Source organism: Abramis brama (genome assembly GCF_963993115.1).
Source record: "Abramis brama genome assembly, chromosome: 21".
NCBI lineage: Eukaryota > Metazoa > Chordata > Actinopteri > Cypriniformes > Leuciscidae > Abramis > Abramis brama.
This window is the reverse complement of record NC_139983.1, coordinates 31408902-31429401: the sequence shown is the minus strand read 5'-3', so window position 1 is coordinate 31429401 and position 20500 is coordinate 31408902. Positions and strand designations below refer to the sequence as shown.

The 20500-nt window shown below is 36.9% G+C and overlaps 1 protein-coding gene across 4 annotated transcripts in view; it reads left to right on the top strand.

Moving 5' to 3' along the window:
• LOC311071656 (CAP-Gly domain-containing linker protein 4) overlaps positions 1–18252 on the top strand; it is a 57990-nt gene extending 39738 nt beyond the window's left edge. For 2 of the 4 annotated variants that reach the window (XM_084096118.1, XM_084096116.1), the window contains exons 10-15: positions 1389–1571; positions 2489–2626; positions 8398–8521; positions 14501–14565; positions 14679–14754; positions 15960–18252. In XM_084096118.1, coding sequence (XP_083952244.1) covers positions 1389–1571; positions 2489–2626; positions 8398–8521; positions 14501–14565; positions 14679–14754; positions 15960–16350 — 977 coding nt within the window. In that variant the 3' untranslated portion in view covers positions 16351–18252. Of the gene's footprint in view, positions 1–1388; positions 1572–2488; positions 2627–8397; positions 8522–14497; positions 14566–14678; positions 14755–15959 lie in introns of all 4 variants that reach the window. The other 2 variants (XM_084096117.1, XM_084096115.1) reach the window with 1 other exon arrangement.
• Positions 18253–20500: the final 2248 nt, after the last annotated feature.

Sequence of the window (20500 nt, the reverse complement as noted above, 5' to 3'; positions counted from 1 at the left end):
TGTCAATACAGCCTGTTACCTTCATTTAAATTTCTCATAAGCTTAATTGAATTGGCCTAGAGAGAAAAATTATGACATTTTTTGTCTAAAGACTACATATAAATAGCTACCAAAATTAATGTCGGTAACTGCAGTTTGACTAAAAGTTGACAAAAAATGCAATGACTTTTCGTCAACTAAAACTAGACTAAAACTATGAAAGACAAAATGACTAAAATGTGACTAAGACCAATAAGCATTTTCGTCTGAAGATGAAGACTAAGACTAAATCAAAAATGGCTGCCAAAATTAACACTGGCGAACACACATCTCCTCCGGTCCAGAGACACAAGAGCACAGAGTGAATCATATGTGTGAGTCGGCACACACCAGAAAACGTATCGGACCCATTTCAATTCTACACAGAATGCTATATTTTAAAGCGATATGGCCATTAGAGACAGTACTGACGAGTTCAAGAGGTAACGCCGGTGTCATGCACCAACATTAATTACAAACTGCACATCGTCAGCATGATTATGTTCTGTGTTTTGTTTTAGTAATAGTTTTATATTAAATCTAAAAGGGGATTCTATTAGCCTGTGGATGTCAAGCTGTCAAATGCAGCTTTACCGAGCTCATCGGCTTTGGCCCAGCTGTGATATGAACAAAACGCTATTGGCCATTTTAAAAAAGGGGAGGAGCTGAGCGATGTCCCTCCCTGTCTTTGTGTTTAAGTGTAAATGATGTCAACACACTGAATAACGCTGAACGTTCCAAAGCACTTCCGTGGGCCTTTAAGGTGTGCCCAAATTCCCTTTGTTCTGCGAATGTTCACAGTCATTTCAATAGGATTCCACATGATTTTGCAGCTGTTCCTGGTCATGTGAATGCGTTGACCAACAGAAAGCTGATTGGTTTGAAAGTGACTTCTGTGTGAGCTGTGCTTCATGTATCGCAACACGATTTATAATAGACAGTGAAACTTTTTTGCCTGCACAATTTTGCTAATGTGACCATACCTACAGAATATGCATTTTCCGTTCCAGTATTTATTTATTTATTTATTTTATTTTTTTGCTGTTTGGAATGAACTTTTTTTTATATATATATATATATATATCTCCATCCAAACAAAGTCCAAGCATAACAAAACTTGGTATAGACATCAGGATATGCTTAGACTGCATGGACAATTTTGTCAAATTCTGTTCGTAGAGACCCAGTAAAAGTGTCATAAATTTACAACTTTATGATCAGTGAAGTCAAATTTGTCATGCATTTTCTTGTTTCCCCCAAAAGTGTGTGCCTGTAATCCATCTTTATATTGTAGCAATTGTGGTAATCTTCTTCATTTTTTAAATCTGCTTTGTTACAGTTCCACTCTGTCCTTTCTCACCTCTGCACAGGTCTTCTTTCACTCAGTTGTTCCACCTCCTCTTCTTCTTTGGACTCCAGACAAGCTTCCAGACGTCCACCAAGACCACCACCACGACAAAGACCACCTCTGCGCCCATGGCAGGAACGGACTCCTCCGAGCACCATATCTACTCCTCCGCCCTCCCGTTCCCTCACCACCACCCCACACTCTGGTACATTACTTTTGACCATCTACAGTAATTAGCCTTGAATATGTATTTGTAAATAGCTATGTGCACCTTCATTATCACAAAGTCAACCCTAATGAGGGATCAGGTTCCAAACACAGTCTTGCATCACCCTCAAGGGCAAAGACTAATCCCACAGCAAATAAATGAACATAAGTGAGTTGTTTATCAAAATAATTAAAATATAAATACTTATTTATGCATTATCCATTTGCAGAGTCTTTGCAGTGTACATTATTTGCATTGTATAAAGATATCAATGAACTAGTCATGAGAAGGTTTTTTAATGTAAGTAACTGTAACCTTTTTGTAACTTTTTCTAAGTAACCTTTCTAAATATCTGGTCACATGACACATAAATATTATGATACACGTTAACGATTGATGCAACTTACCCTCTACTCTCTTCTAGGTTTTGAATGTAAAATGTGTGATGTTTTTAGATGGATATTAAAGGGATAGTTCACCCAAATATGAAAATTAGCCCATGATTTACTCACCCTGAAGCCATCCTAGGTGTATATGACATTCTTCTTTCAGACGAATACAATCAGAGTTATAATAAAAAAATGTCCTGGTTCTTCCAAGCTTTATAATGGGAGTCAATTGGTATATTTTTTTGGAAGTCCATCAAAGCGCATCCATCCATGATAAAAGTGCTCCACACAGCTCTGATGGGTTAATAAAGGCCTTCTGAAGTGAAGCGATGCGTTCATGTAAGAAAAATATCCATATTTAAAACTGTATCGACTAAAATAACTAGCTTCCGGCAGACGGCCGTACGCAAGTCGACTTAAGCCAAAAGAGTAACACACTTTTGGGTGAACTATCCCTTTATTAGTGCATCTAGATATTATGAGATGTTTTGAAATAAAAAATGTTCTTTTCTTTTCTTTCATCAGGAATTGCTCGCAGCAGAACCCCTTCAGCCAGCAGCACAGCATATGAGAGCTCAGATGTGCATTTAGGGGAGCGTGTATTGGTGGTTGGACAAAGGACAGGGATTGTGCGGTTTTTCGGGAAGACCAGTTTTGCTCCAGGTATGACACTATCGCCTTTCTAACAATCTCCTGCAGTGTACAATAGCTAAGGGTCGGGGTTAATTGCACATTTAGAGCTATTCAATGGCTACTCCTTTGTCAATGTACTTGGATCCCTCTCCTTTATGTAACCTCTGGATGAATTAAAGCCATATTTCATATGTCTAATATCACACAATGGATAAAGAAACATTTTATAAATGAGTAAAAGGCCATCCTCTCAAATTCACTTAACATGTCGCACACTTTACCTGTCTTTCTACTGGGACTTTATGTCTGCTACTCTGCTAGGTTTTTAAGTTGAATGCAGCCGTTTTTTAAATGTATACCGTATAAAGGTTATCCGCTTAATGGAACTGGTACTCTCAGGTGACCTCAGCAGTTCTTCAGCACTGTGAAGTTAGTCACTGTATTTACTGCAATACATCAGATATTTTGCAGAATTTCAAAGACACTCGTTGTGTTTCAAGAACCTTCAGCTACATCCTTTTAGAGCTCAGATTATACAAATGAAAACTCGAGGCATGCCAAATAAAAGAAATGATTAGATTGTAGCATTTGTATTGTAATTAGCATGTTAAAAAAAAAAAAAAAAAATGAAAAACATGTACTTACTTTAGTAATAACAGTAAATACTGCATAATTACAAGCAACTAACCCTAACCCTAGCCCTATAGTAAAAACATGATGATAAATATTACAATGCATAATTACACTGTAACAAGTGCACTCTTAAAATAAAGTGTAACCCCTTTATTACTAAAGTCAGGAGTGAAGGACTGAATGGAGAACAGATTTATACATATTGGTGAACTGAGAACAACATTTATTGCATATTGTCCATGATTGTGAATGCTGACTCAGCTGATATTGAACCTAATAAAATCAAGATTCAGGTTCAGCGAGCACTGTGGATTATGAACAGTTGAGACACATGGGTTTAATACTTTGAAACAGGGAGAACAACTCAATACTGTTAATTCTTTGAAGGATCGGTTTTTATCATCAATTTGTATTTTGTTGAATAAGCCAATGTCCCATGAGCTGACGTACCGCTGTATTAAGGCTTGTGTTTATATATATATATATATATACAGTGAGGAAAATAAGTATTTGAACACCCTGCTATTTTGCAAGTTCTCCCACTTAGAAATCATGGAGGGGTCTGAAATTGTCATCGTAGGTGCATGTCCACTGTGAGAGACATAATCTAAAAAAAAAAATCCAGAAATCACAATGTATGATTTTTTAACTATTTATTTGTATGATACAGCTGCAAATAAGTATTTGAACACCTGAGAAAATCAATGTTAATATTTGGTACAGTAGCCTTTGTTTGCAATTACAGAGGTCAAATGTTTCCTGTAGTTTTTCACCAGGTTTGCACACAATGCAGGAGGGATTTTGGCCCACTCCTCCACACAGATCTTCTCTAGATCAGTCAGGTTTCTGGGCTGTCGCTGAGAAACACGGAGTTTGAGCTCCCTCCAAAGATTCTCTATTGGGTTTAGGTCTGGAGACTGGCTAGGCCACGCCAGAACCTTGATATGCTTCTTACAGAGCCACTCCTTGGTTATCCTGGCTGTGTGCTTCGGGTCATTGTCATGTTGGAAGACCCAGCCTCGACCCATCTTCAATGCTCTAACTGAGGGAAGGAGGTTGTTCCCCAAAATCTCGCAATACATGGCCCCGGTCATCCTCTCCTTAATACAGTGCAGTCGCCCTGTCCCATGTGCAGAAAAACACCCCCAAAGCATGATGCTACCACCCCCATGCTTCACAGTAGGGATGGTGTTCTTGGGATGGTACTCATCATTCTTCTTCCTCCAAACACGTTTAGTGGAATTATGACCAAAAAGTTCTATTTTGGTCTCATCTGACCACATGACTTTCTCCCATGACTCCTCTGGATCATCCAAATGGTCATTGGCAAACTTAAGATGGGCCTTGACATGTGCTGGTTTAAGCAGGGGAACCTTCCGTGCCATGCATGATTTCAAACCATGACGTCTTAGTGTATTACCAACAGTAACCTTGGAAACGGTGGTCCCAGCTCTTTTCAGGTCATTGACCAGCTCCTCCTGTGTAGTTCTGGGCTGATTTCTCACCTTTCTTAGGATCATTAAGACCCCACGAGGTGAGATCTTGCATGGAGCCCCAGTCCGAGGGAGATTGACAGTCATGTTTAGCTTCTTCCATTTTCTAATGATTGCTCCAACAGTGGACCTTTTTTCACCAAGCTGCTTGGCAATTTTCCCGTAGCCCTTTCCAGCCTTGTGGAGGTGTACAATTTTGTCTCTAGTGTCTTTGGACAGCTCTTTGGTCTTGGCCATGTTAGTAGTTGGATTCTTACTGATTGTATGGGGTGGACAGGTGTCTTTATGCAGTTAACGACCTCAAACAGGTGCATCTAATTTAGGATAATAAATGGAGTGGAGGTGGACATTTTAAAGGCAGACTAACAGGTCTTTGAGGGTCAGAATTCTAGCTGATAGACAGGTGTTCAAATACTTATTTGCAGCTGTATCATACAAATAAATAGTTAAAAAATCATACATTGTGATTTCTGGATTTTTTTTTTTAGATTATGTCTCTCACAGTGGACATGCACCTACGATGACAATTTCAGACCCCTCCATGATTTCCAAGTGGGAGAACTTGCAAAATAGCAGGGTGTTCAAATACTTATTTTCCTCACTGTATATATATATATATATATATATATATATATATATATATATATATATATATATATATATATTGAAGATTTGTTCATTAAATACATTTTATTTGACATAATGTGATTGAATATTTATGCCTGAATGCTGCTGGTTCATGGTTTGGAAAACAAGAGTAGCTAAACTATTCCCATAAAAAGCCTTAAAACGCTTACTCTAGTCTGCTAATTAATGACCCCTGAGTGCTGTTGAACTCAGCTTTTTCTGGAGAGCACTTTCATGTTTCAGGAAGCACAGTAATTTCATCAAAATCAATTGGAAAAGCTAAAAACAGATTTGGAGAGAAGTCTGTCATAGCTTTCTAGGACACATATTATATTGGCCAATGCTCAATTATATGCACAGCAGGGACAAAATATAATAAAATACATTATGCAGTCCTGGTCAGAATTATTAGCACCCTTGGTAAATGGGAACAATGAAGCCTGTGAAAATAAATATGCATTGTTAATCCTTTTGATCCTTTCATAAAAAAAAAAAAAAACGTTTGTTGAAGTAAACAAATTGAAAATGGGGGGAAAATCTCTTTATGAAATGTGTTTTTCTCCTAAACACATTGGCCACAATTAATGGCACTCATTTATTCAGTTCTATTTGCAACCTCCTTTTGCCAAGAGAACAGCTCTGAGTCTTCTCCTATAATGCCTGATGAGTTTGGAGAACGCATGACAAGAGATCAGAAACCATTCCTCCATACAGAATCTCTCCAGATCCTTCAGATTCCCAGATCCATGTTGGCGCTTCTTTTCTTCAGTTCAGCCCTCTCATTTTCTATAGGGTTCAGGTCAGGGGTCAGGGGTCTGGGATGGCCATGGCAGAAGCTTCATTTTGTGCTCCGTGACAGTGCATTGAATTTGATGTTTGTTTTAGATCACTGTCCTGATGGAAGATCCAGCTGATTCCCGTTTTAATATTTCTAGCAGAAGCGGTCAATTTTGAGTTTTTATCTGTTGGTATTTGATAGAATCCATGATACCATGTATCTGAACAAGAAGTCCAGGACCTCTGGTAGAAAAATAGGCCCACAACATTAAAGATCTAGCAGTATATTTAACCATGGGCATGGAGTACCTTTTTATCCATGTTTACATCAAACCCATTTGTTGGGTTTGCTGCCAAAAAGCTCTTTTTTTAGTTTCATCTGAGCATAGACGCCGGTCCCGTTTGAAGTTCCAATCGTGTCTGACAACTGAATATGCTGGAGTTTGTTTTTGGATGAGGGAAGGGAGTTTTTCTTGAAACCCTCCCAAACAACATGTGGTGATGTAGGTGCTGTTTGATACGTTTTTTCAAGCTTTCTGAATCCAAGACTACACCACATCTTTAGTTGATTGGAACTTCTTAATTATTGCCCTGATGTTGGAAATGGGAATTTTCAATACTTTTAACTTTCTTGCAGCCACTTTCTATATATATATATATATATATATATATATATACATATGGTATGTAATGAATGGATTAATGGTTCTTTGGTTTTACTCATTGTGATGGATGATTAAGGGATTTTGGCCTTGTTTCCTCATATTTATACTCCTGTGAAACAAGAAGTCATTGCTGGACAAAATGTTAATATGAATGGGAATATACTTCAGAGATATTTTACTCTTAAGAATTTCTAGGGGTGCCAATAATTGTGGCCAACGTGTATTAGAGAAAAAATAAAATAATATATTATTTCATAATATGATATCCCCCCGCTTTCAGTTGTTTTACTTCAATGAAAAGTGAGAATTTTTTAAATTAAAGATCAAAAGAACACACAATGCAGATTTATTTTCACAGCCTTCTATGATCATATTTACCAAGGGTCCCAAAAATTCTGACCATGACTGTACACATGATACAAGCATCTACCATATAGTTTAAATAAAACTAATGTATTTATATATGGTCAGACACCTGCATGTGTCGTCATATTAGTTACAATTTATCAACATCAAGCTGAAATTGAGTTACAAGGTTTTTGACCAGTGAATTTGAGATTTTTAGACATGTCTTTGAGGCAGTAAGTCCATCTCATTACGTTTTCATCAACTCACAGGTTATAAAGTTTATTGTAGCTTTGTGGGCATTACGCTTTTCCCATATTCACATAAAACATTAGCCTTTATATAAATATTGTTTCTTCTTGAGTGAAGAAGTTACGAGGTTTGACTGACAGATTGAGGATCCAATGGAGTTACGAGGTTTAGTCACAAGCTCTTTTTAATACTTTTCATTAGTTAGATATTTGCAAAACCCACAGACAGATGTAAAGAGTGACCAATATTTATGATTTGTGGAAAAAAAATGAAAAAAAATTGTACAAGGTCTCCGCCTGACAGCTACGCTATGATTTACTTATTATTTCAGACAGAATGAGAGCTATTGCTCCGTAAGCACATCCAACCCCTGCTAAGGTTGACCATCGTTACACTTCGATAATGAAACACATGCGGCATGAAGCTTGACATCTTTTTCAACACATGTCAGAAAAAGTGACACGTCACATGTCAGGAGTCGATAGTTGCTTATGAAGGCTTTGGACTTGGAAATTTAAGCAGCTGACTTAAATTTTGCTGCTGGAAAAGAACCACTTCAACAAGACAGTAACGACTTTATATTCATGTTTTCTTTTTTTTTCTTTTTTTTTTTTATCCGTGCCATTTTATTGATAGGGTACCTTAAGGTGAAATCCATCTTCCTCTCAATGTGCCCTTTTCATCTGCTATTCACACATTTATAGAATACAACTCACCCTGTGCTTTGTGCTTTGTTTACTAAAAAGCAACTATTTGTCCTTGCATTACAAAGCATCACAAAGCTTTTGGAAGGAATAGCTGGATTTACTCAAATCGCAGGATTTGATATTCGTTTGTTTAGACTCGAGCTGTACTGAGAGATGACAGATTGGAGATTGTTTACCAAAGCTCAGGTCGGCAAGAGAATCGCTACATTTCTCAAAATGTGTGTGCTTATACACGGTGTGTGTGTGTGTGTGTGTGTGTGTGTGTGTGTGTGTGTGTGTGTGTGTGTTTGTGTCCCTGACAGGATTTTGGTTGGGGATTGAGTTGGACAAGCCGAGCGGAAAGAATGACGGATCAGTTGGAGGAGTACGATACTTCAGCTGTCCTCCTAAACACGGAGTCTTCGCCCCACCCTCACGAGTTCAGAGGCAAGTGCACCGTGGAGAATTTGCAGCCACAACCGCATCTTAACTGAGTCTTATTTCTGGTATCTTGCTGACTTTTAGCGTGATTATTTCTAGCCGACTGTGTCTTTGATTGTTGAACTGAGATTTCGACCTTTCTGTACAGAAGCATTAATAAGATTGTGCATCGACATTTGTAAGTCCTTTCTGCATGAGGGACGTAACGGTCCCCACCGAAAATAACCGTCCTGCCCTCGTCCTCAAAAGACATTTACCAGCCACTCTGGTATCACAGATAAACTTGGGTATTGTTGGCATGGCCGTAGCCAGCTATGAGGTCACCGAGGTCCGGACCTCGGTCATTTTTTTATATTCAAAAATAAAATTTCAAGCTCTCTGAATGATTAATTAGCCGTTTAAACCGCGTCATATGTGTGTTTGCAATTCATGTCGCTGCGAGAAGGTAGAACAGTGAACGGGGCTGCGAGTGCAGCCTCCGTGTTGCCAGATCCACCGTCTTTTTGGATTCGTTTTTCCCATTTATTGCGACGCTTTAGGAAGTTAATAAAGTGGGAAGTTGAATGTTAGGGCTAGTGATATATTAATTTTCTTTTCCAAAACACAAGCTTTGAACTTATTTCGGATTATTATTATTTTTTGTTTTTTAATGTTTTTTGTGGCATTAATAAAAAAGAAGAAGCTTAGACAAACTAATTGCTGACAGGAAGATACCACATTCGGTAAGACAAACGCAATGATCATCGTAATTATCTGTAAGAAATGTACAACACTATCAAAAACAATAGCATAATACAGATCTGTATCATTATTCTAACGTTATTTGTAACTTGTTACGAAATAAAAAAATCTCTCACCTAAAAAAAAACGTACTTTCCTGTCCTGTCAGTCTCGTTGCGCGTCCTCTTCAATTACACGCGCAAATGCGGCAGAGCGCTTTATGTCACTTTATTATAAATAAAGCGCAAAAGAAACTACAAGCATGATGCAACAACATCGTAGTTGATGTCAATTTGTAAGTCATGAAATTACATGTGTCATGTGTAGGCTATTTACCATGGTAACTGTTGTTTCCTTAACCCCAAAATGCTACTTTATTTTCACTGTGTTTTTGCACTATATTTCTAAATGACTGTGGTCTGACATACCAACTTATTTGTATTTACAAAAACTATTTTGGAACTGCTATTTAATAGCCTTACCATATACTTTATTCATCATCAGTAGGCCTATGTGTCATATTCTTATATACAGTGTATATATATATATATATATATATATATATATATATATATATATTGTATTTTCAGAAAGTTTTGGAATATTTTTCCTCTTCCCAAATTTGTCACTACCGAAACACAATAATAAATAATTTAATAAGGCTTATGACCTATTCATATTTTGTTTACATCTACCTTCTTTGCTATTTAAAAAAAAAAAAAAAAAGTTTTCACAGGTAAATCAATAACAATTACAATTTTGACAATATTTCAAGTGTAATTTATAAGATTTGTTGTATTTTGAATCCAATCTTTCATTGTAAAAGGCATTGTTAATCATACTAATTTCAAAGTTAAGGATTCATTAGTTTGAATAAACATTGAACCAAACATACTAACATCTTAGTTGATAATTCAATATACTTTATTTATTTTTTAGACAAAACATCCACGTTCCGGTCGTGACGGCACATTTTCGGTAGTGACAGTAATGTTTTTGTAGCAATTACAGAATTTTAACTCTCATACTAAAACACTAGTAAAACATACTAAAATACTAATGATTTGCATAACTGTACAACAATTGTGTTTATTTCCCCCAAATAAATGATTATGTGTTCCCTTTTGTCACTACCATAACAATGATGACATGTTTCGGTCATGACTGTTCGGGACAGCCACCTCACAATTGAAAGTACCCAATAAATGATGATTTTATATATATTAAGCTTACTGATATTTTAAATATTATTGTGGGATTCAATAGATAATAGAAGGATCTTTGTAAACATATAAGATTTGAATACTTAAATGCTTTTTAAATGTGTTTTTTGGTTGTGGGACAGCAGTATGCACCAATTCTGTAGAATGGCCTATATAGGTCAAATTCCTTATAAAAAGGGTCGCAGCTTAATGTCCATGGGAAAATGTGGGTCCAATGGCCTAACCAGTTGAGAATCACTGCATTGGAGCACAAAATTACTATTACTTACCCATATAGCAATGTTTATTATGGAAATCTATTACAGTAATCAGTATTGTTACATAACAAATTGTGATGCAATAAAGAAGGTCTAAATTATCAATGTTTATCCTCCAAAACAGACAGAACAGAGAGAGTGCAGAAGGGCAAAAATGTTCCGGCAAAATACGTTACATGTATTTCTTTAAAAAAAAAGCCTAAATTGAAAGATCAGGAAGACGGATATGAGGACAAAGAGGAGAGCAAGAGAGAGGAAGAGGATAGAGATCAGAAGGAGACAAATGAGATGTCAAAAAGAATGACAAAAGAATGCGTATTTTAAAGTTTAGGCTATATTGTATATAATGAGTTGCATTTGTGGGTGTTACTATAGCACAATTCTTAACACCTCACCAAGCCCGGATTACCCAATGGGCATTATGGGCACGGGCCCAGGGGCCCATGCGCACTTGGGGCCCAAGTGAGGGGAAGAAAAAAAACCTTTTTTTTTCTTTTACATTTCCGATAACGGAGCGTATATTTGCACTAAGTGCTTGAAACTAAGTAGCTTTTGACGCGTTCGACTCGAGTTCGAAACAGCCTTTTGCCGAACTTGCTCTTCTCCCTTTTCCCAACACACATGAGATGTAAAATGTATAGCCTAACATAAAGGTCTCTAGCGTTATATTTTGCCAATGAACTCAAATTTAAACCGTGATATGGTTTTGTGCTTTATAAAACAGCACAAGACTTTAATTAATATCCTATATAGGCATTATGTTTGTGGTGCGTGATTTAAAGAAAAGTGTGCACTTTGCTCATGCGATCAAAGGGTTTATTTCTTGCAAGTGAAGACATTAGGACAAAAGTATTGTAATTTTCCTATAGTGTAATGTAAAATATACTTTTGAAATATTCATTTTCATTTATTAGGCTATATGGATTTTATGTCATAGGAATAATTATATAAATCATTATTACATTATTATACTAATTGTTTGGCATCCAAAACACCAGTGATAATGTAATGTAGACAGAAACTCTATATCATAACTAAAAAATATGTTTGAGCCCCCTTTAATGTCCAGGTACAAGTCAATGTTTTTTCTTTGTGCACAGTTCATTGAAGCCCGTTGAAGCTCTTAATTTTGAGCTCTCAAAGAGCATCAGATTGATGCATTTAACCTTAAAATGTACAAAATTTTCTTACGGGGGAGCATGCCCCCGAACCTCCCTAGAGGGACAGAGGTTTACCCAACATAGTTTTACAAAATCCTATGGGAAAGAATGATCATTTACTCCAACATAGTACAACAAAGTTCCTTTTAAGTCAGTAAACTAAAACTGTTAATGCAAAATTAAAATGTCCTTGGACAAACTATACATTTGGCCTGCTTAAGGGGGGGGCCTACAAGACATTGTGCCCAGGAGCCTCTGAATTCTTAATCCGGCCCTGCACCTCACCCCGGACCTCACTAATTTTCAAAACCTGGTTACGGCCTTGATTGTTGGTGTACTTTTTGGCAATTAGACTTCTGGCAGACAATAACATTTGTGAAAAATTCAATAGTATTTAAAAGAGGAGTCAGAAGTCTTAGCAATTGCATACTGTAGAAATGCCCTGGGAGTGGCAAGTTTGGTCACATTTCTTCAGAAAGTGTAGTTTATATTTGACTTTTACTTATTTGACTTTAATTTGATAGGAAAGGAATTACTTCCTTTCTACTTTCTTTTAATTAAATATCCACCCTTTTTTTTCCTTGTATTCGATTTACTTTTCTCCAGTCAGTCTTCCATTATGACTTTAATCCTTCCCATCAACAGCGGTCTGCCCTCCATTTGTCCCTCTGTACCTTTTACTGCTTTTATTCCCCTGCTGGTTATTCAACAAATGATCAATGTTCGTATCTTCTCCATCTGTCATGAATCATATATTCTTAATTCAGAACCATTCACCTATGCCATATTCCGCTCTTTCTTTCCCATTGTATTTTTGTAAAGGGTCTGAGCGACTGATAAGCACATTGTTCTAAAAGCTTTCTTTCATTGTGTCTTCTTAATTAACCCTCAGGGCAGCCTCAGATACGCCGGCAGAGATCCCAACCGCTTCCTTTCATTTTGTCAGAGGCTCTTCAAATTGAAATAGCCACTATTTATTTCTTAATTCATTTTCCTCATCTTAAAAGGATTCTCCACCCAAAAATGAAAATTCTCTCTTTCATTTACTCAACATAACGCCCTGCCAGATTACTTTTTTTTACTTCTGTGGAACACAAAGAAAGATTTTTTGGAAAAACAATCCATCTCTGCGAGTAGATATAATGCAAGTGGATGGAACCCTCAAAGTTGACTTCAAAACCCACACAAAATGAACACGACAGTAACCCACATGACCCCATCATTGTCTTCTGAAGTGAAACGTGCATGTGAGAAAAATAAATACTAATGAAATGAACATTCTTAGAGCTTCCGAACAAATCTTAGGGGTGCGGACTAATGGGAAAGTGAACCCGAGGTTACCCCGTGAGTCAGTCCTACAGCTCCTCCTGTCCGATTTTAGGGGAAAATCGGGTCTATTGGAGACGTCCAATAGATTTCTTAGGCGCACTGAAAGAACACCACAGACACAGTGAAATCACCATGGGAAAATCTCAGAGTAAAACTGAGAAAATATGATATAGCGGTGTTTTGCCAGATAAGAAGTTTATCTATGTATCTTCTTTTTACTCTTTTAATTCATTTTATAACTGTTTGAATTTTCCCAAAACTTGACTTGCCTTGCCTAATAGTTGAAACTTAGTATAACCTTTGAAACAAAACATATAAACTTGAAACTTTATACTATAAACCATTACTTCCGGCCTACTTAACATGCGCACATTCATAAGTTTGCGCTTGACGAAAACGTCTCAGTCAACAAGTGACGTGTTTAATGTGGGTTTTTTGAACAGTAGTTATCTGAGCCTGCTTGAATACGGTAGAGAAAATGCCAGTGTAGAGAGATGTGTTGATGTGTGTGTGAGTGCTGGTAAAAGTGTAGGAGAAGATGGCTTGTAGGTGTGAGGGCATGGGATCTAGAGGGCAGGTGGTAGGGTGACTGGAGAGAAGTTTAGATAGGGAGAGAAGGAGGAGAGAAGAGATACTCACAGAGATGTTCACATCCAGAGATGAGAATCGTGTGGGTGAGGGAAGAGAGGATGACCCAACAGAGGAAAGATGGGAAGGAGAAAGTGAGCGCAGGTTTCATCTGAAAGTAGAAGATAGTATTATATGAACTGTCAAACTCTAAATTACGAATATGACCGAACTTGACCTTCAGCCTCCACATCCTCTTGATAATGCCTCCTCAAACGGGGTTGTTGGCAGTCAAGTAAATGTGTTGTCGTCTTCAACAATTTACTGCAAGCTCATATTTAAGTCTGGCTTCCATCGAATTATGGAAGTAAAATGTGTTTCGAGTACCGTTTCACGTTGACTTCAAAGATATTCATTTCAAAGAGTTTTTACCTGTCCGTTGGAGAATCATTCCGTCGTCCCCCCATCCATCCTAACGTGTAAAGGTTTGTGATTTTGTTCCTGCTACATATTTACATGTCAAATTGTTTGTGACAATTTTGACAAGCATTTGTCAAAATACACCCATGTGACTGTCACTATTTTGAAGTGATAAATTTGTTGTTTGACAGCTAACAGAGTATACGCAAGGGTAAAATAATTTGTTTTGACAGTTTTCTGCCAGAGCATCAGTTGTTCAAGTGCAGTGGAATAAGTAATACTGAACATTCACTTTGTTTTAACTAGCAGGATTCATGGCTCAGTGGACTGTCTGTCAGAGCTGTCCTCGTCTCGGATGAACTATTCCTTCACAGGTGAGCCATTACTGCTGTCTGTTTCCCTCTCCTCTGTCAAATCTTGTATGACTGACGAGTTTTTAGACATTCCCTTTTTCATATAAAACTGCCATGTTTGTGTTTGTTTTAAGGAATTCGACGCACTCTCAGCACTTCCTCAGCCATCGCCACTCAGAGAGAACCAAGTCGCAAAGGTCAAGCAAGCAGGTGGGAATAATGTTGATACGACTGTACCTTTTTTCAAGTAAAGAATGTTTCACTAGGAGGAGTTGTGGCTCGTGGGTAGTCCATGTGTTCCGCATACATTGAACCTTGGTGCTCAAACAAATGTTGGTTTGAGTTATATCATATAATTTTCTGTCCTCATTTCCATTTTATTTTTTTTATTTTTTTGACCAAAATCTAAAGAAGCCCAAATCTCAAAGATTCCTTTAGTTTCAAAACAGGCACTTTTTGGTAGAAATGTATATAATAATTAGTATTAATTAATTTATAATCTCAGAAATGTTTGTATTACTTAGTATTATTTTTTTTGTATTTTTTTTTTTACTAAAACCGAAATTAAAGTTTTCATTAAGCTGAAAACTGAAACTGAAAATAAATCTCATTTAATAGTCAATTAATTCATTGCATGTATTTATTAACCAACACTCAAATAAAAACAAATGGTTGTATATAAACATTTCAATTGCACATATCAACTTTTTAATGATGTATGTATGTCTCTACTACAATAGTATTTATTCAAACATAAATAATGAAGACAACAGGTTTAGTAAAAATGTAATGACTAATACAGAGAATGTATTTAGCTAAAATGGGTTATTTTATTTCTACCTGACATTGAATGGTTTTCCTGAGGTAAATGTAACATTGCTTGACATATTGTTCACAAGCTGTTTTGTTGACTTCTTTCTGCAGTTGAAACACTGATAAACACTTTAAAATAAGAGTCAGTTTCTAAGGTTAATAAAAGTATTGTCCATTGCAAATTTCAACATTTACTAATACATTTTTACATACATTTGTATCTCTTAACATTAGTTAATGCACTATAAACTAACATGGATGATCAAGGTATAATTAATATATTCATATTTTTCATGGTTCAGTATTGTTTTGAAATTTTTGTAATAAAAGTCCAGAAGTTTTTCATGTGTTACGTTTGTTTTCATTCAGTTTCCATTTTAAAAACTATCACTTGATTAATCGTTATCGGCCAGCGTGGTCCAACCTCTAGTTATCATTATCACTAAAATCCACTATCGGTCGACCTCTAGAGAGTCAATGATTTTTCAGCCCACCAAAAGTGTTTCGACTGAAATCGAAAATTCTTTTTCGCCTTAAAATTGCATTGTAGCGTTAATTAGTCCCTTGTATCCCATTCTCAAATGCTCTTTGTCGTCTCTCAGGAACCGTTCCAGTAATTTGCGGCGCCGGTGGAGCACAGTCAGCGCTGGCAGGGGTACATCAAGGGCGAACAGCAGCGCTGGCCCAGGGCCTAACCGTGTGGGTGGCACCAGCTCCTCTGGCTCAGATGGCACTGTCAAACTCCACCTGGGCATGCAGGTCTTGCTAATTAGTGCCAATGAGATGGGCACCATCCGCTACATTGGCACAGCTGACTTTGCCCCCGGCCTCTGGCTCGGCCTCGAGCTGCGAAGCCCAAAAGGAAAAAACGATGGTTCTGTGGGCAACCGACGCTACTTCAGCTGCCGACCTGGCCATGGGGTTCTGGTGCGACCCAGCAGGGTCACGTACCGTGGTATCAACGGAGCCAAGCTGGTGGATGAAAGCAGCTGAGACCGTCACGCTGAAAAATGGGCTTCCCATCTCTCCATCCATCTGGCTTTCGGTTCATTTTGTTTCTATGGATTTGTTTTGACATTTCAGCCAACCTGAGGAGACATTTTCTTTCTAACTGCACTAAGACTCAGACGTTCACTGCTGATAAACTGTTTACTCCATTTTGTGAACATTTCGGGAGAAAACATTACATTTGAATTCTTCTGATGTTTTAATTTTAACTGGAGGTTTGAATTCATATGCGTCTGATGAAGTAAACAGTAGCAATATCGGAGCACTTTAATAAAAGTCTGTGGGCGAAGACAATGACTTGAATAGCAGGATTTAAGAAGTTCAGACAATTTAATAGCTTCAATAACTGTGACAATATTAGCTCCTCATATCCCCTCAGAAGTTATCTGAGAATGAAGCATAGCTTAGTTTGTCTACTCTTGTCAGCAGGTGTGAGTCCCATCAGAACATGGCACCTGCACGTTCAGAAACTCGTAATCTTTCCTTTTTGATGCGAGAGCAGTTGCGATGAAATAATAAGCACTTTAATATTATCATAATCCAAGATTTAATCAGCTCAGAGAATCAAAACTCGATTGTTCCAGATGATGCGGCAGTTGTTGCAGCTGACAGGTTTTTGTTTTGCCTGTAATAACAAGAGATACCTAATAGAAACTTGCGTCAGTTTTATGAAGTCAGTCAACGAAGATAAACAGACCAAACAATCAAGTCTAAATCAAGCAAATCAGAAGCAGTTTTGTGAATATTGTTTTTCTTTGGGATGTTTTAAAGGGATAATTCATCCAAAAAGGAAAATTCTGTCATTCATTACTCACCCTTATGTTGTTTCAAACCCGTAAGACTTTCGTTCATCTTCGGAACACAAATGAAGATATTATTGATGAAATCTGAGTTTTCTGTCCCTCCATTGACCGTTGCGCAACTACCACTTTGACGCTTCAAAAAGTTCATAAAGAGATCGTGAAAATAAACCATATGAATTGAGCGGTTTAGTCCAGATTTGCTTGTATGATGAACAGATTGAGTTTAGGCTTTTATTCACATACATATTGATCAGCGAACAAGGTAGTTGTGTAGCTGTCAATGGAGGGACAGAAATCCCTCAGATTTCATCAAAAAGATCTTCATTTGTGTTCCGAATATGAACCAAAGTTTTACGGGGTTGGAACAACATGAGGGTGAGTAATTAATGACAGAATTTTCATTTTTGGGTGAACTAACCCTTTGAAGTCTGTAATAGCAAATCAAACAATTGTTGAGAAGAACCATAATAATGAAGCAAGTAGTGTTTTTCATACTTTGAAGATCCTTCATATAAGTTAGTTATATTAGATAATAAAATGCTTAATGAGAAGAGACTGACAATAATTTGGATAAAATCGTTGTTTGTCATCTTTTCAAAGGCAATTGTTCCCATTTTGGTTTCAATTACTGATTGACTTATATTTTCCATCCCTTTAATTTTTAATTCCTTTCCAAATTCTTAAATAATGTCTAGGATGAGTTTACAGTCAGTATAAATGCAAGACATACAGATGAATGATTCATCAAGAATCATATCATTTTGCACTAATGAGTTGTTTATGATATCAGAAAATTCTAAAAAGAAAAACATGAGTGAAAAATGGCAACAACAACAACAAAAAATATCGGTAAATGATAAGGGTTATAAAATTTCCAATGGAAGTTGAAGTCTAATTGCACATTTCAGCCTGTATCCACAGGGATGTTTTGTACATTATCTGCTTAGCTGTGTGTTGGGTGTATATTTTGTGTGAATTTAAATTTAGTATTTTAGCAGTAAAACTGATTTATTAAATGTAATGCACAAAGAATGTTTGTCAAATTTGTCAGCTGATAACAATAAAAAGTTCTAATATTTTAAAATCTGTTTTGTTTACTGCCTCACCCAGATTGTATTCATACTATACACATTCATACTATTTATAATGTAAATTTTTACAGTTGCAAAGTTCATTCCTCATTAAATATAAAACCTATGCAATTTTGGACGCAATAAATGTGAGTTTTAGTAGATGTAGTCTGTTCCCATCAAGGTCATCACATTAACTACTCTGATCCAAATTGAAACTGTTCTAAAACATAAAAAGGATATAACAAATGTAAATAATCAATCAGATAAAAAAATAAATAATAATAACAGGTGCAAAATTATCTTTCTTTTCAAATCAGGCAATCAGAAGTTTATTCTCAGCATCTGATAACTGAGCACTGGTTTATTTACATGATTGTATTTAGTAATAGGATTAATAATGTATTCAGTAAACCAAACCCAAAAGCTTGAAGCATGGGATTTGGATTTGAGCTGTGAAGAATTAACCCACTGGTACAAGCAGTTTGTTGGCTACATCTGAAGATCCTCTTTGTGTACTTTTGGAAATTAATTTTGCAGCAACTCGTTTAAATTCCTATAGCCACTTAATGTCCACTTTATCAAGTAAAAGGTCACCTCTGCCCCTTTTTCTCCCTGGTCCACTTTACATCTTATTTGTGTCAAGAATCATCCACTAACTCAGCGTGTACCTTTAAACATCACATCATGATGTTTACACGGAAAGTGAAACAGCATGACACAATCGCAGCACATTATAAAATATGAGCAGAGTGATTTTGACCAATGAGATTTCATGATTGGCAAGGCTTCCCGCCATTACGCTGTCTAAATAAAACAGCTTTCAACATAATGTCTAATTGCTTGTCATGGTTGATTTGGACGATATTAGGAATTGGTCGGGAAATACCACATTTTGACCATGGGCAGCCATCTGCTCTATGTTTATTCAATACCGTAAATTCAGGGGAACGCTCAGTGCATTGGACTGCCATTGGACTCATATTCATGGAAACAGCTTGAAATAATTTGTGACATGCTGAATTAGTATCCATTTGGAAATGGGTGGACCATGGCCATGAAAGGACTCGCGTGGTCAGCATGGAAGCTTTGCTATGCCATGGCATTCACTCTGGCTCAAATGTTTTTAATGGGGCTAATTTATGAGAGGAACACATTCCCGAGACATTAGACAGGATAGATCAATAGATCCATGCTGTTAACGCCAGATTCTGATCCTGCCATCTGCATGTCAAAGCAAAAATTAAGATTCATCAGACCGTTTGTCAATGTTCAATTATTCAGTGTGTTGGTTCTGCCCTCTGTGACCTTGATTGATAGGAGAGAACTCTATCACAATGTCCTGCTGCTCAAGCCCATCAGCGGCGATGGTTTGACACACTGCACAGTCAGAGATGACCTTCACCTCAGTGTTGCAATTTGGTTTATTTGTGGTCAGATTGAACAGATCGGGTCATTCTCATCACAGGCTAATGTTATAGTACAACAAAAATGCCACTCACTGGATTTTTGGTACAGTTCTTTGCAAGCTCTAGGGTATTTACAGAGTACATGAGAAAAGGATTTTTAATACGTTTTCTGCTAAAAATTAGGGTGTGATGGTAAATTTGACATATCTCTCTTATGACTTCTGGAATAGCAGCCTAGCATGGATAAGATCAGGGAGAGCAGCAATAACCCCGCTTAGGGTAAACAGAGCAGAACCAACATGGTAAATATATTTAGCAATATAAACAACAAGGAATGATAGTAAATAAAGATTCAAAACAGAAAGCTATACGGAGCATACAGACGCAGCGGCAAGGCAGACAGGAGCAATCGATCAGTAGACGAGCAATTCCAAGCACTGAGGATCGATTGCTTTACATATCAAGTCAACTTGATATGTGAAGTTGTACTAAGTGACAACTAAACTAACATTTTAAGGCAGCATGAACACTTAACTTACTTTAAGTTTAAACATCCATTTGTTTTGCAGTGATTTAAGAATCACAGAGGCTACACTCAAAAAAATTAACTAGGAAGGTTGTACACTTTACATAATATATTTATATTTAGTTTACTTATAATAATTGTGTTTGTTGACTTGAAATGTTTTTTTCTATTAAGGTCCACGTAATTATGTCTCAACTTAACAGTACAAAATCCTAATGTGTTGTCTAAACACAAACCATTTATGTTAAGTAAAAAAATTCTTACATCCAGAGGGTGGCAGTATAGTGCGACGCCAACTGCCATTTTGCCCTAACTTAATTTGATTGT